The following is a 26,370-nucleotide window of genomic DNA, read 5'->3' on the forward strand; positions in this document are numbered from 1 at the left end:
GGCTCTTGTTCTCGTCAACATGGGGATGAGGCATGCCCCTATTTTGAGGGCTTGACCTGGTATTGTTCAGTGGGAGGGTACACACTCATTCCTCCACTCCCTTTTCTGACAAGCCAGGCTGTATGCTTGGACAAGGGTCTGGCATGTATTTTTAGGCAGAACCCCATGCCAATTTTTTTCTATTGTGGGGTCCCCTACTAACATCTCTACCAAACGCTCATCTAAGATAGGGGTCTGGTACAGATGAAGGGAATCCCCAGTCCCCCAATTTAATGGAAATTTTTTCTTTGTAAATATCCCCTTTTCTACAGTAGGTTGTATACGTTGTACAGATGCACAACTTCACGACCAGGATAAAGGCATCCCTCCTGAATGTTATTTAACCTCTTCCCGCCTAGCCTATTGTCAAATGATGTCTGGGCAGGAGCACTGTTGTTCTGGGAGGACATCATATGATATACCCTCCCGGGATTGGGCCACACTCCAACGCGATCTCTCGCTCACCGAGTCCACCAGACACAGCTAATGACAGGTCACTGTACCGGCCCACTGCCAGTACCATGTAACCGCTGTGGCCAATCACAGCAGATCACATGACAGTTGTACATGATGAAAGGCTTTGTTACATGCCTTTCATTGTGTACTATTGTGATGTGCTCAATGATTGGTTACAGTCATCACATGGTACAGACAGGACCAATCAGAGTCCATATGTACAATGTGATTAGCTGTGACCAATCACAGCTAATCACAATATTAAACCCTGAATGAGTAGTTTTCATCTCTAGAGACGCTCTCCTGTGTTCCTGTTAAAGACTTGCTTGGCTGACATTCCTTCTGGCTCCAGATCCTGCTTGCTGTACTACTACGCTCATATCTGGCTCCCTGATATTTTGGCTTGACTGACTATCTGTTCTGGTTCCTGAACTCTGGCTATGTTTTGACTACGTTTACTCTGTTTACCTTTTTTTAATATTATTAAACAAATGTGATGTAGCCTCCCTGATGGTATTCCCAAGTGTGGCTTGGGGTTAAATTTCAGCACCATTAGCGGTAATGCCGAGCCACACTCGGGATTACATCTCAGGATCCTGGTGCGGTATACTTACCTTGTCCCCAGGATCCTTCGATGTCCCCCCCGCACTGGCTGCGGGCTCCGTCCTCTGCCCAAAGCTTCTCTGTGCCAGGCTCCATTCCCTGCGAGTGTCGCGACGCACGGGGCTGAGCCTGGCGGAAAATTCAAATAATGTCAAAATCATAACACATACAGTACTGTAATCTTACAGAATACAGTACTGTATGAAATCATTTCACTTCCCTTTTGTCCCCAGTGCTTTGGCCCTGCATGCAGTTTTATATTATATATACTGTTCTTTGTGCCTGGAAACTTGAGATTGTCCATAGCAACCAAATAGTGTCCCTTTACGTCAAAAGTGGCTTTAGACCAGCTAGAAAACCGTGATAATAAATTAGAACACTTGCAGAATTGAGGGATAGTGAATCGTGGGGAAATTAATTTTATTATTATTATTATATTATTATTTTTTAAAATTATTTATATTTATTTATTATATTATAATTTATGATTTTGTGTTTCAAACTTCATCATACCCGGGATATCTACTAGACTCTTGGTGGACAGATATAAGTGTGTTATTGCTAAGAATTACAGACCTACAATATAATACGCCAAATTTCTATGCAAAACAATTGTACCGCTTTGAGACGCAAAAATCTGAAATAATCGCCAGGGAGGTTAACTATACTTCTGTCTCAGTCTGATTCATGGTTTCTGACAAGCACTGGGGTCTGTTGTGCTTTACGTTCTCTTTTGTTTATCTTTCTATACATCCACCAAGTAGCAAGTTATTGCTTCCTAAAAGGAAAGCTGTTTAAATAAATGTCCAAATAAATGTCCAATACTTCCTGGAAGGCTAGAGCAAAGGTGATCTGCCATATATTGCTGCTGCTTTCTTTATGGGAATGAATCACCTATGAGAATGTTTTCATCTGATCTATTTACTCCAAATTCGATGAGCACCTTTTGATTATTTGCTTGCTTTTATTTGCTTATTGTTAATTAGATCACTGTTTGCTGCTAGCTGGTAATTAGATCACTGTTTGATTAGATCACTGTTAGATGTTAGTTAGTAGCTGTTGATTAGCTTACTGTTAATTAGATCACTGTTAGCTGTTGGCTGTTCATTAGCTGTACTGATGATAATACTGTTTACAGTTTGAATTGTTTAGGATAATGTGGTCATGCTGTGTGGTATATATTCTGTGTGAATTTACAATAAAGAGAGTTCGAGTCTGCACCTAAGCTAGTGTTGTCTAGTTCTTGAGTGCAATTCTCAGCTATAATACCTGATTCCTGGTTCCAGAGTGGAGGAAGCTGTATCCTGGTGGAGGCACACAGGCTGGGTGCTATATGGTCCGTTACATGTGTTTATGTATACCATAAAGCCAACTTGCTAGATATTGTGTAGCAGTTCAGCTTTGGATACTACTAAAATACATTAAGGTGTACTGTGACATTCCAAATTAATTAGCCTAAAAATTACTGCAGTGACTAGGTGGCTTAATAGCCATCAACAGGAATGCTTGACATATGACATCTAGCCATATATAAGGAACAAAGTGGTGATGCTATAGCTAGCATCCCATTAAACCCCAGCATGTTTAAAATTGTTAATGGAATGCAGTGGTTAAAAGAAACATTCTAACCTATAGATAACCTGCTTTCGGCTGCTGCACATGTGGTGATAGTGCTACAGTATTGGGTTGGATTTTTGGCTTAGCTGTAGAGGTTAATAAAGAGCAATTGCCTCTGGTAAATCATGGAACACAGATGAATTTTGATCAATGACCGAGCTACAAATCACATTCAAACTTGAAGAGTAAGCAATTTCATAGAGAATTATTACAAATTTCTTAGCAAGAAATCTCTAAAACAATACATGTATAGGGGCGGGGGTAATCGCTGTGAAAAAATTGCCCTTGTGACATTAGCTGATTGTAATCTCAACTTAGGAGAGCTGCAGAAGATTTCTTGGATCTTTTCCTTGTCCACGGTTCTCTATACTGTGACTGTCCCTACATGGACTCTATGGATAATAACTACACTGTGAGGATTGCAGATTAATGGTGTGCACTGTGTGTGGGTACCTTATAAACTAGTTGTAATCTCTACATAGGTTTACACAGGGCTTCTTGATTATTAAACTCTTTTAATGAATATACAGTAGTTATTTAAAAAAATAAAATAAATAAGTTGAACTCAAAGGCAGATGTAAATGAGACACAATAATGCATCATTACTGTAGTCACTGTAAAACTGCAGTCAAACAAATGTAGGGAGAAGGAGTCAATTCACTGTACTATAGTGCTCATGTGCTAACAAGGAACATGCTGTTAGAAGAAGAGAGCAAAATGGGATGAGTGCTTCAATGTTCTGCTTCTCCTTGCATTGTCCAGTCACAGGCTGGGGAGGGAAAAGATCTATATGTGTAATTTAACTATAGCAGGAAAAAATGGTCTTCTGCCCTGCCTTACAGGGCTGTGCTGTGTGACAGTATTGAGATGTCTGGAGATCACCTTTAGGCCCCTCTCACACCATGCATTGCGGGTACAAGCGTTCTTGCTTGCATTTTTTAAAGTGCAATTTGCCCACGATTCCCAGTGTTATCCATATGCGTGTTTGTCTCCCAAAAGAAGATCCCGCTCCTGTTTTGGGTGATAAGCTTCATGCTATTTTTAAAGATGCATTTTTTCACTCAATTCTTTTTTTCAACAATCACAGCAAAAAATCACACAGCATTTGGAGCACCCTTTAGAATAAATAGCACCTAAACATGCATTGCGTGTTTTGCAGCGATTGCCGTGCGATTTTAAATCACCAACAGAATTGCAGCTATTCTGCCCATTTAACATTCCAAATCCCAAAGTGTGAACAGGGCCTTTATAAAGAATGTTTGTATATATTTTTATCATGGTAGATCAACATTTGTTGACAAAAAAATCAGTGTTTAATCATTTTACAGAAGCAGAATTAGGTAAATGTATGGGTTTAATAACTCAGATGTTCGGTTGGTCACTGCACTCAGTCAAAGGATGAGCTCTTTGTTCAATTCTCCTTCAACATAAACAAACTTGCATACTTATAATATATAATAAATGTCCTTACATTGTCCAGTGAAGCTATTTCCATTTCTTTTTTTGCCACAGTTAACTTTTGCTCAAGGTCCGTTAGCTGTTGTGCCTGCAAGACAGAATTAAAGGTAATCTCAGTCACACACAAAGTCAGATTCCGCCAGCCTTGGAATGCAATTCAAATGCCTGTGTAACTCATAAACATGTATGGCCATTTATAATAAGCTATTTAATTAACTAATTATGAACCCGCATCTGGTGGCTCTGAATCCTGCCTCCCTCTTTCTTCAGGAAAGTCTATTAAAGTGATTTGTACTCTCATAAGTAAACAACTTAAAGCTTAGCATTTCAAAAGAATATACATATTATCTTCAGGGAATACACCTGCCTCATTTCAATTCAATGGTGCAATGTTGTCAGTAATAGTCGAATATTACACATGTTTATCCCCTGCCAGTGCTACAACAATATACATTTACATTTTTTTTAATAAGCTGTAAACAGTTGTTTGGGACTTGATAAAATTAATTATGTTTAAAAACTAAGTTGAGTTTTTTTTTTTTTTTGTTATAAATCGGTACAAGGGACAGTATTTATATTTAATGAAAAATGCCCCCTGTACTGATGCTGGCCATCCTAGTTTAAATCTGAAGTCCTCTGCCCCCATACCACTGTAGCCATATACATCCGGTATTGCAGAGGTTAATAGAGCCAAGGGACCTGCCACAGGCACTCATCAAGAGTGCCGACTATGCCTGTCCTTTCTGTCCCTTTCGTCCATTCATAGAAGCTGTACTATAGCTTCCATTAATAAAAAGCAATCTGTGAATGGTGGATGAGCAAATGAATGAAAGGTCCTCCTTCTCCATTCATAGAGCACTTTTCATTTATGGAACCTATAATACAACTTCCATGAATGGAGGAGGGGAGGCAGAAAGTGTGGGCATATACTGTATATTGTTTAAGAGTGTGACCTTTACCAGTCATACATTTTTGTAAGATTGCAGCACCCTGAATTGATCACCTTTTCTGGACTTGGCATACAGTATTTTTGGTATCTCTGTAGTTTTCCTGATTAAGGATTAGTTAAATTGAGAATTTTCATTTCCTTTAACCACTTCTGCCCCGGAAGGATTTATTTCCTTAATGACCAGGCCATTTTCTGCACTGTGTTAGTTTAACTGACAATTGAGCGGTCGTGCGACGCTGTACCCAAATAAAATTTATGTCCCTTTTCCCCCACAAATAGAGATTTCTTTTGGTGGTATTTGATCACCTCTGCGATTTTTATTTTTTGCGCTATAAACAGAAAAAAACTGACAATTTTGACAAAAAACAATATTTTTTATTTTCTGCTATAAAACATACCCAATAAATAAATAAATAAATAAATAAATAAATAAATAAATCTAATCTCTTCATCAATATAGGCCAATATGTATTCTGCTACATATTTTTGGTAAAAAAAAAACCAATAAGCGTATATTGATTGGTTTGCACAAAAGTTATAGCTTCTACAAAATAGGGGATAGATTTTTGACATTTTTATTATTATTTTTTTTTTTTACTAGTAATGACGGTGATAAACTATTTTAAGTGGGACTACGACATTGCAGCGGACAGATCGGACACCTAACCATTTTTTACACTTTTTTGGGAACCAGTGACATTATTACAGTAATCAGTGCTAAAAAATATGAACTGACATTGTACCAATGACACTGGCAGGGAAGGGGTTAACATCAGGGGTGATTAAAGGGGTAACTGTGTTCCCTCAGTGTGTTTACTAACTCTATGGGGGATGGGTTGCTTGGGACAACACACAGATTCCTCTTCTTGCATAGCAGAAAGCCAGGATCTCTGTGTGATCCCCTGTCAGAACGGAGATTTGTTTACACAGGCAGATCCCTGTTCTGTCTCTATGGGGAACGATGGCGGGCATCCGGCAGACATCGAGTCTGCTGGACCCAATGATTGGCTCCCCCACTGGCCAATGGCCCACAGAATGCTGTGTACGAGCCCGATGTACACCTATGGCGATTCGCGCAGCCGAGCCAACCTGCCGCAGTATAACTGTGACAGCTTGTCGGCAAGCAGTTTAAAAGAGATAAAAATGTTCTATTCTTTAGATTTTTGGATAACATAAGGGAAAATTATAACCCCCCGTCACTTTTTTTTCCCCATCTGTGTCCTATTGGGGAGATTTCCCCTTAGTTCCTGCCCCACAGCCAAAACACGAAGTGAAATTAAATCCCTTCACAGTGAAAGAATCCTTGGTTATCACCCAGCCTAGTGTCCCCATTGAGAGATTTACCCTCTATTCCTTTTGTGAGAACAACCCAAAATTTGGGATTTTCTTTTGCATTTGATGGCAATGATAAAATGACAAAAAACAAAAGGGTAAATCTCCCAAAAGGAGGCACAGACAATAATAAAAATCTGGTCGCTGTTCAAATTCTTCTCCACTCTCTACAAAAATAGTAAAAAAAAATTTTCTCTTAATATAACCTTAAATTTTGGTTTAAATCAGTAGTATTTAGTAGAATTTCACCATTTTGAAGTCAATTTGGAAATTAAAGCCAAGATGGTGTTTGATGTTTTTAGGGGTGCAGTAAAAAAAATTAAAACAACGGTGCAGAAATATGCATTATAGAAACCATTAAAAAAACAAAAATACAAAAGAAGACTAAACTACCCTAAATATACTCAGAAACCTAATCTATAAACCAAAAAATTAGTTGATAATTTTATTTGCACGCAAATACTGCAATAAATCAAATTTAAGGATTTACAATTTAGAAAAAATGTATTAATGTGACATGACAAAACTGGTAATTTTGCAGCAAAAGTTAATCCAAGTTAATCCAAGTTAATCCAAGTTAATCCAATATCAATTCTGTTTCTGATTCCTGATTCCTGATCCTTTACATTAGACCTTAGAAAAATACAAGGGTAAGTTTCTACCATCCTTAGGCCACACTCTAAAGACATACTGATAGGTTAATTGGCTCCTGTCTAAATTGTCCCTAGTGTGTTTTTATGCATGTGAGATAGGGACTTTTAATTGTAATGTCCTTGAGGGCTGGAAATGGTGTGAATGTATAATATGTAAAGTTCTGCAATAGTTGTTGGTGCTATAGAAATACCCGTAAAAAAATAAATAAATTTGCCTTGGCTGGGTATTTTCTTTTACATTTACACTCTACATTTTTATTTTCATTTGTTCCTTTTCTATTTTTTTTTTTTATTAAGCTTATTTATTCTTTGCATTTTTTTTAACCTCTTGACACATACATCAGCTGGATTTGTAGCACTATACCATTTATTGTTGCCTTGGGATACATTCTAAAATGACCAGATTCTTATTGGTTGCTTACTCATTTTATCCTTTTACGCTACCCGGAATAAATCACTTTGCTTAGTCGTGTTGAACGGTTACCATCCCTAGACATAAAGATCATGCTTTATGATTGCTTTGTAATGCTTTTCAGTGAAAATTATCCTGTGTTTTATTCTCAGTTGCTGTAAGTGTAACCATAACCATTATTATTGAGAAAAAGTTATTGTAACTGAAATTATATATTATTTAGAAAAATGTATTTGCTTATAAATTTAGGATAAAATATAAACCTACTTTATTGCACAAAACAAATTCAGATATTTTCACTAGGGTTTTTTTATGTTCTGGAAAACAGTAAAAAACATCACGGCTTCATTTCCCAAAGGCTAAAACAGAACATCTGACATTTACTAAACATAATCAATGACATTATCTGAGATTCCCATTGGTATTACCACGGAATCTTTCATTTACCAGCTGAAATGTGGCATGTACAGATTTGTGGGCAATGAGTCACCATGATTGAGGTGGATTACATTGCTATTTGACCCTTTGTGGGAATGGGTAAGGGGTAGTAATATGCTGGTTATTATTATAAAGTGGGTTTTCAGATTCCATCATAAGTCAAACCCACATTACGTCAATTCCTTTTTTGGGAAACACAGAGGTGGGGAAGAGGTCCTTCAATGGGATAAAGGTGCCATACAAGGAGGGTAGGCTTTCCTGCCCTCCCTTTACAACTCCCCCCCAATATTGAAAGGCATGTGACTTGGTATGGTACAGGAAAATGGGGCAATGCTTGCTGCCCTGCCTTTCCAGTAGGGGTGCACTGAATGAAAATTTTGGTGCTGAAACTGAAAATGAAGGAAGCACTAGGCCGAAAACCGAAAATGACAGTTTTTTTTTTTAATATTTATATTTTTATACACAATTGTATTATATTCAACTTTTTCATTAAACTTATCAATTTAAATTAATATGAATATATTTCTGGCCATTATTGGCACCTTTAGTGCAAGAAAAACTCAAGAAAAATGCATAGTTACATAGTAGGTGAGGTTGAAAAAAAGACACAAGTCCATCAAGTCCAACCTACAGTATGTGTGTGATTATATAAAAGCAGTCTGCAGTCTCTAACCATTTCTTGTATCATGTCTCCCGTCTTTAACCATCTCTTGTATCGCGTTCCCAGTCTCTAACCATCTCTTGTATCATGTCCCCAGTCTTTAACCATCTTTTGCATCATGTCCCCAGTCTCTAACCATCTTTTGTATCATGTCCCCGGTCTCCAACCATCCCTTATATCATGTCCACAGTCTCTAACCATCTCTTGCATCATGTCCACAGCCTCTAACCATCTCTTGTATCATGTCCTGAGTCTCTAACCATCTCTTGTATCATGTCCACAGTCTCTAACCATCTCTTATATCATGTCCACAGTCTCTAACCATCTCTTGTATCATGTCTGCATTCTCTTACTTAAACTTAAACACACTACTAATAATTTTAGCAACATTTTCATCCGGTGCACCTTTAGCAGACATGATACAGGATGTGGTCAGAGACTGCACACATGATACAAGAGATCAATGCATCCTCAACAGAGTCCATCAAATGCAGCTTCACCAGTGCCTGTTAGATGCAGCCTACCAGTCAGATGCAGCCTGCCTGTGCCCATCATGTAGCCTGACCAGTGCCTGTGCTAATCAGATGCAGCAGCCTGCCTGTGCCCATCAGAAGCAGCAGCCTGCCTGTGCCCATCATGCAGCCTCACCAGTGCCTGTGCCAATCAGATGCAGCAGTCTGCCTGTGCCCATCATGCATCCTCACCTGTGGCTGTGCCCATCAGATGCAGCAGCCTGCCTGTGCCCATCATGCATCCTCACCAGTGCCTGTGTCCATCAGATGCAGCAGCCTGCCTGTGCCCATCATGCAGCCTCACCAGTGCCTGTGGATGCAGCCTGCCCGTGTCCGGATCAGGCTGCAGTAACAATGTCCCGCCTCCTGTGATCACGTCACACTGGTTCAATGTCCTGCCATTGGATCAGTGTGCTATCACAGGAGGCGGGACATTGTTACTACGGCCCACCAATTCAGCTCCATGACACACAGAGTTTGCAGCTCTGCAATAAGAGGAGGAGGAGGGAGGGGAAGACAGGACCTTGACCATGATGACACTCCGCAATGGGTGGCACCCTGCGGTGCAGCCACCGCTACTGTAAATGTGCGATTATCTGCGCACTTATCTGCATTTTTTTACTTTTCGGCAGCATGCCGAAAATACAATTTTCGACTGAAATGTTTCAGCCACCGAAATTTCGGTGCATCCCTACTTTCCAGTCCCTTAATGAATTAAAACACACAAAGGTCAATCACAGTGCCCAGTGACGTAATTCATGTCAATCACAATGACCACTGTACATGCCACACTCCCACTGGTAAATAATAGATTCCTGTCTGTGGTAATACTTCGGGGAATCCTCTGTGATGTTGTTAATCAAATTTCACCATTCCTGGCAGTAAACCTAAATTACTACAACTGGGAAGCTGTAATTTTGCTGTGGAAATGTGGCATGTACAGATTGGAGGGCCGCCATGTTTGACCTGCATTACATCACTGGAAGCAGTGATTGATGTATATTTGCTCCAATGAACAATATTAAACTTTATTTTAAAAGCAGGTAAGCATGTGTTTGTGTTTTATTTCATTCAAGGAATTTGTTAGTGTACTGAGTGTTGGTATCCACCAACAGCAGGGGTAAGTAGATCAGTGTAGCTATACTTAAGGAAACTGAAACCAAACTATTTGTGATCAAAGTAAGATTTATTAATGTAACATATCATTCAAGCCAAAAACTATACCAACCCACAGCTGGTAATTCTTTTTTACATTATAATAGCTGTCATCCTCTGAAATGGATCAAAAATATTCCAAAGGGACAGTTCTGCAATCTCAGACATAACTGTACAAACAATTCAGACTACATCACACAAAATATTTTCTTAAAAAAGAAATTTACAGACAAATAATATCCTGATGACCTAGTGGACACGGCCTATCGTACCTCCTTAGAGGGAATACCACGTAAAATCACAACCAGTGAAAATGGAAATCCGGTCAGATTTATTACACGCTTCCACAATAAACACCTTATCATCCAGAAACATTGGCCCATCCTCCTTCAAGACCCCCATCTACAAAAAAACCCAAATCACATACAGAAGGGCTCCTAACCTCAAGAACATAATAGCACCGAGCAAGCTCAAATCCAACTGTTCCCATCAATCCATGACTCAGCCCTGCCTAATCCCCTTAAAAAGCATATTTCAACGCCATAAACCACTGTGCAAAACCTGCAACAAATTCGTCCATCATGGACAAAAAAACTTTATAGCACAAGGGAAAACGTACCCGATGAATGACTTCCACTGCTGTTCGTCCGACCATGTAGTATATTGTCTCACCTGCCCATGCAGCCTTTTCTATGTAGGTCGTACCATAAGACCCCTGCAAAAAAAGATTTGGTGAACACCGCCAATTCATAGAAGAAGGGAAGGATATACACAGTGTTCCCCACCACTTTGCTGAGTTTCATGACAAATCAACAAAGTGCCTACAAGTCTGGGTCATTGAAGCCATGCCCAGTAGTGTAGCGCTAAGGATAACGTGCCTAGTGCAGTGTACATAAGTGAATTAATACAACACTAAAAATAAAAATTATAAATACAATAAATATATAGTGAATATATTAGTGTAAAAAAATCATATTGAAATGTCTATAAATAATGATAAATATAAGTAAATATATTCTCAGTCTGAATGCAGTCCGCAAACCATATGCCAAGATTGCAATGTGACAGGCAAACTAGAACTCAAAAAGAGGATAGCAGAAGTGTCCATAAACAGTTTTATGTGTAAATAAATTCTATGTGTGAATAAGGATGAAATTCAATCTTGTAAATGGTGCATAAATCAGATTGTGAGGAGAACCACCACCAGATAAAGGGGAGGCTTACCGGAGAGTTTGAACACGTCAGGGCATACGCTCTACGTGTCAAACAAGCTTATATATAGTGGAATGGACTCTGGATCGATGTCCTCAGGCAAGTGTTCCCCAAAGACAGCTAAGTTGGAATCACAAGGGATGTAGTGCAGCAAGCAAACCAAGCTCAGATGTCCACAGGTATAAAAAAATGTAACAAAAAAGAAAGCAGAAGGGGACCATAGTAAAGTTGAATTTAATAAAATGAAATGACACTCACATGATTGAAGATAAAAACAGCGCTGGTATAAAATCGATATAGGCAACAGTGAGGATCATACCGACAGGTTTCATCTCAACAGGACATCATCTGGGGTGTCCCTCTACTGTTTCCCTCCACATTATAAAGAAAAATATGACCCCCATCGTAAGAGTCCAGCCCACAAGCCTTTGTGGTGTATGGGAAGTATACTTCCGGTGTTTTAAAAATGGCGATCCGGCGTGCGTTCCACTGCCTATCCAGGCAGTATGGAGTTGTGTTCCACATATTATAACTAGTGCTACAAACATTTGGAAGTGTTACATGAGTGAGCCCACGTATGATAATCAGGACGTGTGACCCGACGTCACGCGTCTAAAAAGTCACGCGACCCAAGATTGAATATCCAAAATAGACTGGACCTCTATGGTCCCACGGTAACATGCTCTATGGGCCATGGACGTGCGTGTCACGCACGTAGCCAACGTGCACTCCACCTCTCGACTGACGGCCATGGACGTGCGTGTCACGCACGTAGCCAACGTGCGCTCCACCTCTCGACTGACGCATGACCCAACAGCCACACGTGATCCGCCTCGTATACCAACAGAGCGAACAAAGGTCTTTCTTCTCTTTCTTTTTACTAATAATGAAGCAAAAACCAATTTAACACCAGCACACAGAATACAAGTAAAAAGTGAAAATACATGTGAACTCTAAACCAAGTAAAAGAATAGCCTAGGCCTGGATCAGTTGGGGTCATTGTCCAGTAGGAGAAGCACTCAGCCTGGAGGGTTGGACCCTCCCATGCCACCCAGCACTACTACCATAAGCCCAGCAAAGCCCCTCAGCTAACTTGAGGCTGGGGCCCTTTTTTCGGGGAGACCACGAGTTAAGAAGGGGAAGTTCACCTAGGATCCAGTCTGAGGAAATCCACTACACAGCTGTCTGCCTAAAACTGAGAAAGGCACCCCAGCACCAAAGGACTTATGGGTACAGACCTGAGAGCAGGATCTGGTGAATGCTGTTCATTAGCCCCTTGGTGCATTAAGAGAGAGGTTTGCCCAGCCTGGGATATTGCTTTGGTGCCCGGCGCTGTCCACTTTCCAAGAGATGTTGCTAAGAGACTTTTCAAGAAGAATTAGTTCCTAAGAGAGGGCATCTCCCTGCTTTTATACTACATTCTGGAATATCCCATGGCTCCCCCTATCTCAACCAAATTGTACAGCTATAAATTCAGAAACTGCAATCCCCTAGAGTACTTATTGAGCCAGAAGTGTGGGTGATATTGTGTGCCTGGCTGCTCTTACACTGCAGGAAAGGTGTATCTTGGATCAGGTAGCAGGACCAGTCAGAGTGTCTGTGATACAAATATATACTATAACTACAATAATTTCCTTTTGGGATTATAAAAGTATTCTGAATCTGAATCTGACTATACAACAAAGGGAAGAAAATATATAAGCAGGGTAAGACAAGAAAGATGGAAGGAACAACCAAGCAGATAGATTAGGAAAAGGACCAGAACTGTGATCGGGAACAAGGGGAGCAGATGAGGTAGCAGTGTACAGGTACTGGAAAAGGATCACAGTAGGAATAAGAATCATGTTTCTGACAATCAGCCTTTAATTATATTAATAACTGCATTGGTATAGATATACTGTATATACAATCCATTTTTGTAGTTTTGAAAGGAGTATGGAATGATTGAAATCTTTTTCAAGCTTTATTTTGCTACCTGTTGTTCTATTGGGGAGATTCCCATCACTTACTGCCCCAAACACAACATGAAGAGAGTAGAAAATGATCTAAACCAAGTAGAAATCCCTTCTTAAACAGATGACCCTTCAATAGATGCCCCTCTACCCTTGTTCAATAACATTCATTCGATGTTGGCATTTCCATCATTTTTGACCTTTCCGCCACAAATTGGTGACAACTCTCAATAGAATTGAAAAGATAAAAAAGATAAAACTCCCCAGCCCAGGGCCAGGCAAAATGAAAACCCAACAGATGTTCTAACCATTCCCTTCACTATCTAAAACAGAAAAAAAAGATAACCAACAAAATGGGCATACAATGCCTTGAAAAAGTATTTATACTCTGACATTTTGCACATTTTGTCATGTTACAACCAAAAACGTAAATGTATTTTATTGGTATTTTTGGTGATAGTCCAACACAAAGTGGTACATAATTGTGAAGTGGAAGGAATTTTTTTTTTTTTTTTTTACATTTTTTTGCATTTGTATTCAGCTCCTCTGAGTCAATACTTTGTAGAACCACTTTTTGCTGCAATTACAGCTGCAAGTCTTTTTGGGGATGTCTCTACTAGCTTTGCACATCTAGAGAGTGACATTTTTACCCATTCTTCTTTGGTAAACAGCTCAAGCTCTGTCATATTGGATGGAGAGCCTCTGTGAGGAGCAATTTTGAAGTCTTGCCACAAATTCTCCATTGGATTTAGGTCTGGACTTTGACTGGGCAATTCTAACACATGGATATGCTTTGATCTAAACTATTCCATTGTAGCTTTGGCTGTATGTATTTACGTTTCTGGTTGTAACGGGACAAAATGTGGAACATTTCAAGGGGTATGAATACTTTTTTAGGGCACTGTATTTAATTAATTTGCTCACAATACACTGTCATGGCTGTTGGTTTTTTCAAAGGAATGTTTTTATTCAAGAAAACAGCAAGCACAATATCACAACCATAAATGATCTATTTTGTTATTTTTTTGTTGTACACGGTCATAAAATGTTCATTATGCTCATTGGGAATAGTCTACAGAATGAACCATTGTCTAAGGATTGATACCTGTGTATTATGCACACAAGAGCTGTTAGGGAAAAACCTATGAATAGCTATATGAGGAATGTCTATTGTAATCAGTGAGGCCATGGATATATAAGTTTAATAAGTTTAGTTGAAATCTGATTGCTATTAGTCTTCGTGGTCTATACCTTAACAGCTATCATTGTTGCCCCAGCCAGTCCTTTGCATTTCCAACCACTCTTTTTGCCATTTCTGTAATTTCCACGATTGCAGCCTGGAGCAAAGAGGGTGATGTGACTGTCTCTCTGCAATTGGAAGCAAGGGCAAAATACTAATAAAATTACTTTATCTGCTAATTTAGGGTGATTGTAAATGAGCAGTGAGACCTAAAACATTCTACAGTACATTTGTTCAGCCGTGACTAGAAAGAAGAGTTTTGTGATGTAAGCTGGGGGTGGACCACATCAGCCTTAATGTACCTGCCTTCAAAAAACTTAATTGAGACTTGCCTCTTAGAACTGTTCTAGAGGTGAAAAACATTGGAAGACATAGTTCACAGAGGCAACAACTTGTAAACTCTAATCTTAAGAGCTTGCATACAGAAGCATTTACAACATTTTTCAAGAAAAATGTCCATAATAAACATTTTAGCTTTCTGCAGATTTATAATTCATTTTATTTGAAACTGTTAATTATTACAGACTTGTTTTTACAATTTGACATTAAACTGTATACATTAGGAAATAGAGGTAATTGAATAATCTAGACTTTACTAGGAGATCATATAATCTGGTCCCGAAGTACTATTAGCTAAACTGCTGTTGTCTTTAATCTGACTTTTTCAAGTATGGCCAAAGGTCTGGTAAGGGTAAAACTTATGCCCATTAGCATTATTCTGGTGTTTGTAGAAAAATGAATCCCATAAAACAAAGTGCTCTGAAAATACCAGCCCAGTACTGAAAGGAATCAAGCTTTTACATTCCCTCATTTAGAAGAATTGGAGGGGTTTAATATAGTGGGTGTGGGGACAGGCATGACAAAGGAAGTTTCTACCCCAAAACTTTGCCCATTCAAAGTACTCTCCTCTTCTTTTACCATGATACAATGTATTTGTTATGAGGATATTTCTATGTAATTTTTTACTTGATGCATATTTTTACCATTTTTTATTATACTTATCTCTGTACATGTTTACATTGTATGCTGCTATACTGTATTCTGGTATTTTGCTTCTGCTGACATGAAAATAACTTTTGTGTGGATTGTATTAAACAAGATTTTCAAATATAAAATAATATATCTGCTATACGTACTGTTTTGTGGTATTCTTATTAAACTTGCAGTATATGCATATTCCTTTTAGGGTTTTAGGGGATAGAACCAATTCAAGCACCCTGATGAGTAATATAAACATTGAATGCCTTTAGAGCCCTTGCACACTGGGGCGGGGGGCGGCGTCGGCGGTAAAACGCCGCTATTATTAGCGGCGTTTTACCGTCGGTATGCGGCCGCTAGCAGGGCGGTTTTACCCCCCGCTAGCGGCCGAGAAAGGGTTAAATACCACCGCAAAGCGCCTCTGCAGAGGCGCTTTGCCGGCGGTATAGCCGCGCCATCCCATTGATTTCAATGGGCAGGAGCGGTAAAGGAGCGGTATACACACCGCTCCTTCACCGCTCCGAAGATGCTGCTAGCAGGACTTTTTTTACCGTCCTGCCAGCGCATCGCTCCAGTGTGCAAGCCCTCAGGGCTTGCACACTGGAATGAAAGCAGCGGCACTTTCGGGGCGGTTTGCAGGCGCTATTATTAGCGCAATAGCGCCTGCAAACCGCCCCAGTGTGCAAGGGCTCTTATAAAAAGTGGTTATAGAGGTTATAGCTTTGAGCCCCACACCTCGTTTCCACCTGTCCTTCTAAATATAGTTGTCATGGTTATGCAATAGAGCTTGTCGATCAGCATACCTGTCTCCATGTGTTCATCTCTAGAGACCAGCTGACCCTCACCTGACTGCTTTCGTAACCTCTCCTCTAAGCATGGCCCCACCCCAGGCCCTATCAGGGAACCCTATATTAACCTGTGCACTGCAAGCCAGGAGTGCTGATCAACCATTGTGTGTTAGCCTCTGTGTGTACTTGCTGTGTTTCCTACATCTGATTCCTGTTACCGACTTTGGCCTGTTCTTAACTATTCCTGTCTGCTCGTGACCTTGACCTTTGGCGTGTTCCCGACCATCCCTGTTTGCCTGTAACCTTGAACCTTGGCGTGTACTCTGTTGTCCTTGTCTGCTTGTGCCCCGACCTTGACTTGTCCCTTACTTTCCTTGTTGTTCCAGCCTGCTGCCTCCTCTTCTCCTGTAGTCTACTGTGAGCGTGAGCTGTGAGATCCTGGGGGCCGCGACCTGGAGCCAGACTGCAGCGCAGTCCATCCTTACCATTAAAGGCTCTGGTGAACACCTGCTGGCTCTTAGACTCAGCGCCCTGGGGAATCTATGCTCTAGCTCCCAGTGGGATCTGTGTCAGTGATCCAGTAGACCTGCTTCCTGGACCTCCCAGGGTTCAGTCCACAGCAGTCAGCCGTAGGGTCCACTACCTTGCGGTGTACTCCTGATCCCAATGGTGTGCATCTGTCACCCAGCCTCTAGGTCAATGTTTCTCAACTCCTGTCCTCAAGGCGCCCCAACAGGTCATGATTTCAGGATTTCCCTCAGGTGAAAAAGCTGTGGTAATTACCAATGCAATGAAACTGATCAAATCACCTGTGCAAAATAATGGAAAGCCTGAAAACATGACCTGTTGGGGCGCCTTGAGGACTGGAGTTGAGAAACCCTGCTCTAGGTGACCTGACAATGGTCCTGGAAGGGGCTGGTAAGTTGTTACTCCCCTCCATACTGATCTGAAAAAAAACACATTTAAATAAAGACAACTACTCTCCTAAAACACTTTGTTAAACCTGCAAAACATTATTTTCTCTGTGGCTTTCAGCCATAGTTTTGGCCATGCAATACATGGTTTTGTATTCTGCTTGATTCTCAAGCTCCATTAAAGCACTAATGCATTTTTAAGCAACAGTAACCTTCAAATATATAAATGTAAAAGCATTGCTTAAAATAATTTTAGCTTAATTTCTATTGTTGTGGCTTATTTATGACAGCTCCCTACAGTATTAATACAACTGAAAAAATAGAAGAGTGTAAATTTGCTGCTATACTGTATATAAGATGCATATTAAGCCTGTATTATGTGGGGTTTGCTGGAGGCACAAATTAATCTTTGTAATCATTTGCAGTAATGTGATTTACCAGTCAATGTGATCATTTAGGTGAATTATATACTTACTGCATTCTACGAGTAGTTTTCATGTATATTGTGTTACTAAAACCTTGTATTGTGACAGAATCGTTGACTTTGTAAATTATATACACGGTATTACCTCTATTATTCCTTTAAAGGCTGTTATGGTGTCTCTATAATCAGTAAAAATATTACAATTTTCCTCATACCAATTTGTACTCAAATTTGCCATTTTCTGGTACATTCGGCATTGAAATATAGACCTGCTTGTCTGATACTTGATCTGCAACATCACTGGATCAATAAAGGATGGGTAAGCTATACTGTATTAAGTTCAAACAAACTGCTGAGACCCTAAGACAGTTACTTCTTGAATAGATGTTAAGGCCACTTAACAGTAAAGAATAGGACCACCTCAGGCAAAGTTTTTCTGCATGGCTTATGCGCCTGCCACACATGCAGGAGCAGTGACCAGCAATGCTGTGCTCTGTGACATTGAACTTGCACTTCTAACAGGCTCCATGTTCCTGACAAGGTTTGACCATTGCACCTACCTGTATGACAGGCACAGTAGCTCGGCATGAAGCTCAATGATGTGGTTTTACCATGCTCAGTTTTACTGACTCTGCTAAAACTACACTCCACTCTCCGTGCAGCTCCAGGCTCATTGATGTCCCCTCCATGCCTTGTGGAAAGCATGGCCCTCATAAAAGAATTAATATAGAGATGACAGTCCATTACTGCAACTTAAATGAAAAAAAAAAAAAAAATGAAATCTAAAGCCCCCAAATACTTACTTGAATCTATGATACAGTCCCAAGTCAAACACAAATATAGGCGCAAAAACCTAAAATCATAAGTATCCCAATAGCAGTACAATCTGTCATGGGATTACACAGTCTATATTAGTCCATGTAAGTGGTTAGTGGTATGTGGAAAGATAAGGAGTTCCGGACACTCAGGGCTGCCAACATATGGGAACAGAAACCAACTTCCAGAGATACTGCAAAAAAACAAGGAGAGAGGCGCCTCTGAGTGTACACGTTTTAAGACTTTTAATGGTACATAAGGTGAATAACTCACATTTTAGTAGAAATTACAGGCATGTATGTCCCAACAAGGATAAGTCCTGGTGTGAGCAGTCCTGCTATTCCTGGTCCTTCGCGCTCGGGTGCTGACTGAAGGGAGTCCACCACTGTAGAGGAAGAGCTCGCTCTGATGGCGGGACTCAAAATGAGGCGTGAGGCGCAAGGAGGAAGATGGAACCAGCAGATGACATCACACATTATGCGACGCGTTTCTTGAGCATGAGCGCTTGTGACGCTGTGTGACGTCATCTGCTGGTTCCATCTTCCTCCTTGCGCCTCACGCCTCGTTTTAGGTTCCGCCATCAGAGCCAGCTCTTCCTCTACAGCGGTGGACTCCCTTCAGTCAGTGCCTTAGCGTGAAGGACCGGGAATAGCAGGACCGCTCACACCAGGACTTATTCTTGTTGGGACATACATGCCTGTAATTTCTTCTAAAATGTGAGTTATTCACCTTATGTACCATTAAAAATTTTAAAATGTCTACACGCGGAGGTGCCTCTCTCCTTGTTTTTTATTCCAAGTCTTCTCTTCACCTCACTGGATAGTGGGAGGGTCCCTCTTTGGGTGTCAACATTGCTGGAGACCAAGGAAACTAGTCAGTGGCAGAAACAGTCTGCACCACTGGATTATCCATCTACACAAATGAAAGAGGTATCGACCAGGACCATGTGATGGCAGATTCAGATAAGTAAAAAAGAGATTTTTAAGTACTTTTGGAAATAAAAAAATATGCAAATGAGTGATAGGGAGGTATGAGTGGGACGTTTATATTTGCCTGAAGGTGTCTTTTAAAACACACAGAGATTTTCCCCTAGATGGTTTAAGCAAACAAAAATAATAATTAATAAAACTTTAGTAATACAGGCCCAGTTATTAACTAGTCAACTGCATGGAAAGTGAGGCTCAATTTGGAAAGTGTGTAAATTGGCGATGGGGTGAAATCTGTAATGGAGATTGATCTATGTACAATTGTGGATAACATAAAATAAAATAAAATAAAATAAATATAAACATATGATAATTCCAATCTGCAGGTTTTAATGGTATAAAAAACAATGGACATGTACAAGTCGTTTTGTTACAAATTTGTTTTCAGATGAAATTTGGCACATTCGTTCATTTGGGAGCATCCAAATTAATGAAAGACTTATTTGATGAATGCGTACCAAAACGAATTGTCAGAAAAAACAAAAATTCGAAAGACCGAAAACCCAAAAGAACAAGAATCCGAAAGACCAAAAATCCGAAAGAACGTTAATCCAAAAGAATGAAAATACAAAAATCAGAAAGAACAAAAAAGCGATTCAACCTACAAGTTTAACAAATTGATTACATTCCAATAATTTTGTTTTTCGTATTTTCATTCTTTCAGACTGTTATCGCTGAATATAGAAAAAAATGATAAATGCATTCATATTCATATTTCTTTTGGATACATTCGGATTCGTTTGATTTTTTTGGTGGGCAGTGTTATGCCCCGTACACACGGTCGGATTTTCCGACGGAAAATATGTGATAGGACCTTGTTGTCGGAAATTCCGACCGTGTGTGGGCTCCATCACACATTTTCCATCGGATTTTCCGACACACAAAGTTTGAAAGCAGGATATAAAATTTTCCAACAACAAAATCAGTTGTCGGAAATTCCGATCGTGTGTACACAAATCCGACGGACAAAGTGCCACGTATGCTCAGAATAAATAAAGAGATGAAAGCTATTGGCCACTGCCCCGTTTATAGTACCGACGTACATGTTTTAAGTCACCGCGCTTAGAACTATCGGATTTTCCGACAACTTTGTGTGACCGTGTGTATGCAAGACAAGTTTGAGCCAACATCCGTCAGAAAAAATCCTAGGATTTTGTTGTCGGAATGTCCGAACAAAGTCCGACTGTGTGTACCGGGCATTAGTGTGTTATCTCTGGCAAATTAGCTTGTCCCCTTATTCTCTTGTGTGTTTTACTGTGTTGGACTGCATTACATCCAAAGTCCTGACAGGGAGTGGTGGGCCGATGGCACTGTTTTGTTGGACTTGTGAGTCTCTTGTGACACAGAGAAGTAACGAATGCCGTATCTAAATGAATGGAACACAATGAATATGAATGCATCCAAAGTTACGAATTATCCGAAGTAATGAATGCTGCATCTAAATGAATGGAACACGACGAATACGAATGCATCCGAAGTTACGAATGATCCAAAGTAACGAATGCCAATCATAACAAATGATCTGATAAACAAAGAAAAAAGAAAATGGAATGAAGCGAAAACTAAACAAAACACATTTTCCGGTACTGCACATGTCTAAATAGCAATAAAAGTTTCATAAAGTTTGGATCTATTTATTTGCATATAAACTCCTGGACTTACATATATTATTGTTTGCACATACCGTCATTTTTGCGGATGAGATTTCACTTTTAAAACAGTATTAATTTTGCTTTATATATTATTTTATTTATTATATTAATTTTTCTATGTATCTTAAGGCTGGAGATTTATGTACATGAATTGCTTTTTATGCTCATGAAATTCTGTAAAGTGATAACCGCATCTGTTTTTGTTACTAGGTTTTAATGGTAGCTATGTTTTTGCATTTTAAGTACCATAGAATCACTAGAGAAGAAAAAAATTACCAGCCTCAAGTACCAAATGTGCTAGGTACGCCATTGTATACAGGAGCCCTAAAGATAATTCATTGTCTATCTAATTACTTTAATGGTCATCTGAAAAATATATAAGTGTATATCTTTTGAGGTGATCATCAGTGCCCACCAGTGCCACATATCAGTGCCCCTCTTCAGTGCCACCTATCAGTGCCCCTCAGTGCCACCCATCAGTGCCAATCATCAGTGCCCTTCAGTGCCAACCATCAGTGCCACCCATCAGTGCCACCTCTCAGAGCCACCTCATCAGTGCTTATCAGTGCCACCTATCAGTGCCCATTAGAGCCGCCTTATCAGTGCCTATCAGTGCCCACCAGTGCCACCTATCAGTGCAAATCAGCGCAGCCTATCAGTGCCCATCAGTGCAGCCTCATCAGCACACATCAGTGGAGAAAAATTACCTGTTTTAAAAATTTTATAACAAACTATGAAACAGTTTTGTTTTTTTCAAAATTTTCGATCCTTTTTTGTTTTGTTTAGCAAAAAAAAAACCCAGCAGCAATTAAATACCACCAAAAGAAAGCTCTATCTGTGTGAAAAAAATGATAAAAATTTTATTTGGGTAAACTGTAGCATGACTGCCCAATTGTCACTGAAAGAGTGACAGCACTGAAAGCTGAAAATTGGTCTGGGCAGGAAGGGGCTTTAAGTGCCCAGTAAGCATCAGATTTTTTTTTTTAATAAAAAAAGCAAAAGCCCTATCTGTCAAAAACCTGGCCAGAATCTTGCCAGTTTTGAAGGATTTAGACTTGTAGTGTACTGCTTTCTTAAAGCAGAGTTCCACCCAAAAGTGGAACTTCCACTCATTTGTCTCCTCCCCCCCTCCGGTGCCACATTTGTCACCTTTCGGGGAAGAGGGGGGACAGGATACCTGTCTTTGACAGGTATCCTGTTCCCACTTCCAGGAGCCACGGCTGTGGCTATTGACATCACCGCGCGGCTCCCTCCTCCTCCCCCTGTCATCAGGCCAGTAGGAGAGAGGAGCGGAGCCTCGCGCATGTGCAGTAGGGCTCCCGGCGTGAAGCCGTAAGGCTACACTGCCGAGTTCACTTACCCCCAATGGTGGCAGCAGCACTCGACAGCTGATGGAAACATCATCTGCTGTGCTGACATCGCTGGTCTCCAGGACAGGTAAGTGTCCTATTATTAAAAGCCAGCAGCTGCAGTATGTGTAGCTGCTAGCTTTAAATGTTTGCAGTGGTGGGCGGACCCTCCACTTTAAGGTGATTCTAAAGGCTCAAGGTTTTTTACCTTCATGCATTCTATATATGATGGTAAATATCATTCTGTGTGCAGCAGCCCCTTCAGCCCCCCTAATACTTACCTAAGGCTCATCGAGATCCAGCGATGTGCATGAAAGCCTCGGCTCTCTGTGGGCCTCTCTCTCCTCATTGATTGAGTCAGTAACAGGAGTCATTGGCTCCCACAGCTGTCAATCATAGCCAGTAAGCAAATGGCATGTTTGTTATTTAAAAAAAAAACACCTTTAATATTACTTTAAATATTTCTTCTTCTCTTTGATTGGTTATTTAAGGGTTGTGTCTTCACAGCAAGTGCTGATGTATAAATGACTTAAATTTAGTCTTACTCTTTGTATTTATCTAACCTAACTTGGCCTCTCTCTTCTATTCTTTCATTTTCCTGCATGACACCTGACCCAACCAGTTTTGTCCTCTATTTTCTATTATCTGGACCTATTTCCAGACCTTTATTTACCATAATGGTACTTGTGGGTCAGTGTCTATGGTAACAGGGTATCAGCATGCCTCAAAATTTACAAATCATATTATTCTTTTCCTTTCTGATTTTGTTTTCCTTTTCAGGCTGCTGCTTGACATTTGTAGTTACATTTAGTAAGTGAATGCGTGTAATGTTGAAAAGAATAAAAATAATCTTTTCAACACATCCTTTAACCACTTTAATACCGGGCACTTTTACCCCCTTCCTGCCCAGGCCAATTTTCAGCTTTCAGCGCTGTCACACTTTTAATGAATGAAACTGGCTCATTCAGTGTATTTTGTTGTGATTAGCTGTGATTGGCCAAAGCTAATCACATGGTACAGATGGGATGTGATTGGCCCTGTCTGCACCATGTGATTACTATGACTAGTCACAGCTAGGAACACAATTGTATACAATAGCTGGCATGAAAGGAAACCATCCATTGTTTACAATTGTCATGTGATCATTGTACTATAGGCCGAGTGGGAAGGTGTTTAAGAACCCATAACCTTAGGCATGCATATCTACCCAGCCACATTCCCATGCTACTTTCCGATTACAGTGGCCCCACCTCTCTAACCCCCATTGTCAACAGATGTGAGAGCTTATACTGGGGGAAGATGCAATGCCACCCCCCATGACACTGTTCAGGCCTGGTGATTGACTGCCCAGGGCAAAGCACAATCACATAAGGGAGGTCATATGCTGCCCTATACCTGAAAGCTTCATTCCCTTAGCGAAGGAAGAAGAGGGAGCGGAGGAACATTAATGATTAAGCATACCTGTCTGAGAAAAATGGTAGACACTGTCACTTTTTCAGGCATTTGATCAGTGTCTGTTTAGGATGGACTTAGTCTCAAATGTTAAACTAAAGCTATTTTTTAAAACTTGCAAGGCTGAATAAATAAACAGTAAGAGGGCAAAAATCCTTGTTTTTTTTCTAGAGAAAGTGTTAGCCCCCATTTTTCAAACATAGTAGTTTCAAGACTTGTCTTTTTGTCTGCTTACTCAACCCAGAAAGCTCTGCAAGACTGGTAGCTAGTGGTGCTCCGAAATTTCGGCCGCGGAAACAAATCTGCCGAAAATGTGTTTTTGGCTGCTGGCCACAAGAAAATAAATGCCAATAATGAAGCTGAAAAGGGGGCGGGATCCGCCCCGCCAGGTGTAGCACATGTGCCATCCTGGCACGCCCCTGTCAGAGTCCTGCCCTCCCTCCTCCTCTCCTCCTCTCCTTGTGAGTGTCAGATGCAGCCTCACCAGTGCCTGGTAGTGCTATCTCACGCTGTGTCACGGAGTTGGATTGAATCGCCGGGCAGCGCTGTAACAATGTCCCACCTCCTAGACCAGCTCTTGTGATAGACAGCACACTGATCCAATGCCAGGAATCGTGCCGTATGTCATAAGAGGTGGGACATTGTTACAGTGGCTGCCCGGCGATTCAGATCCAGCTCTGTGACACAGTGTGAAATTGCACTACCAGGCACTGGCAGGCTGTATCTCATGGCACTGGTGGGCTGCATCTCATGGCACTGGTGGGCTGCATTTCATGGGCACTGGCGGGCTGCATCTCATGGGCACTGGTGGGCGGTATATCATGGCACTGGTGGACTGCATCTCATGGGCACTGGCAGGCTGTATCTTATGGGCACTGGTAGGCTGTATATCATGGCACTGGCGGGCTGTATCTCATGGGCAGTAGTGGGCTGTATCTCATGGGCAGATGAGGGCTGCATCTCAAGGGCACTAGCAGGCTGTATCTTATGGCACTGGCAGGCTGTATCTCATGGCACTGGTGGGCTGCATCTCATGGCACTGGTGGGCTGCATCTCATGGGCACTGGCAGGCTGCATCTCATGGCACTGGCGGGCTGTATTTAATGGGCACTGGCAGGCTGCATCTCATAGCACTGGCAGGCTGTATCTCATGGGCACAGGTGAGCTGCATCTCATGGGCACTGGCAGGCTGTATCTCATGGGCACTGGCAGGCTGCATCTCATGGCACTGGCGGACTGTATCTCTTGGGCACTGGTGGGCTGCATCTTATGGGCACTGGCAGCTTTTCTTGCACTAAAGGTGCCAATAATGGCCAACAGTAAATTCATACTAATTTAAATTGATGATATTAATTAAAAGTGGATTATGATGCAATTATATAAAAATATAAACATTTCTTAAAAACTAGTATAAAATGAAGTGCAGCGCTGGATATATAAAACACCAAAATTTAGTAATATTAAATAAATATATGCTATACGTGATCCAACAAATGGTGCAAAAATCATATAATTAGTCCATACATAATCAAACAAATTAAATGATGAAAATGCTTCACTGTAGGAATATGTGCGTGGTTCCCACCACTGCAAACGCCTATCTTAATCAGATTTAATTTAAGGCCGTCTGGTAAGCCTTTAATCTCTTCAAGGTGATGGGCATTCATCACGGTGGAAGTCACAGATTTATTCATACAGCAAAGTCACTTTATACTTTCTATGGACACTTTAAGTTTGTTGATGCACCTTAAATCAGATTAAGATAGGCGTTTGCGGGGGTGGGAACCACGCACATATCCCTACAGTGAAGCATTTTCATCATTTAATTTGTTTGATTATGTATGGACTAATTATATGATTTTTGCACCATTTGTTGGATCACGTATAGCATATATTTATCTAAAATTTTGGTGTTTTATATATCCAGCGCTGCACTTCTTTTTATACTTATTTAGCAGTGCCCTTTATCAAGGTTATAGTGCATAGCTGCAGGATATTCCTTCACAGGTTGGTATACTCACATAATTTTTTGCACACCTAGTGCAAATTTTTTCTTTAGAATTATTTTTTAAAAACTGCCATTTTCGGGTTCGGTTTTCAGCTAAGTCCATCCTGCATTTTCAGTTTCGGCACCAAAATTTTCATTCAGTGCACCCCTACTGATGACATAACTTTATGGTAAAATTTTGAGTAGAGGTCCTCTTAAATAAATCTTGAATCAAGAATGTTTGTTAGGATGAAGAAACAATTGCAAATTTGTAAAAAAAAATCATATAAAAAAAATATCAACTAGATGACTAAAGAAAAAACTGTTAACCTTGC

General features: G+C 40.4%; 1 protein-coding gene across 1 annotated transcript in view; it reads right to left on the minus strand.

Moving 5' to 3' along the window:
* The window catches only part of LUZP2 (leucine zipper protein 2), a 1,010,053-nt gene that overhangs the window by 149,112 nt on the left and 834,571 nt on the right, over positions 1 to 26,370 (minus strand). The window contains exon 8 of the mRNA XM_073604551.1: positions 4,187 to 4,261. Coding sequence (XP_073460652.1) covers positions 4,187 to 4,261 — 75 coding nt within the window. The remainder of the gene's footprint in view (positions 1 to 4,186; positions 4,262 to 26,370) is intronic.

This window comes from Aquarana catesbeiana, linkage group LG11, assembly GCF_042186555.1.
Source record: "Aquarana catesbeiana isolate 2022-GZ linkage group LG11, ASM4218655v1, whole genome shotgun sequence".
In the NCBI taxonomy this organism is placed as follows: Eukaryota; Metazoa; Chordata; class Amphibia; order Anura; family Ranidae; genus Aquarana; species Aquarana catesbeiana.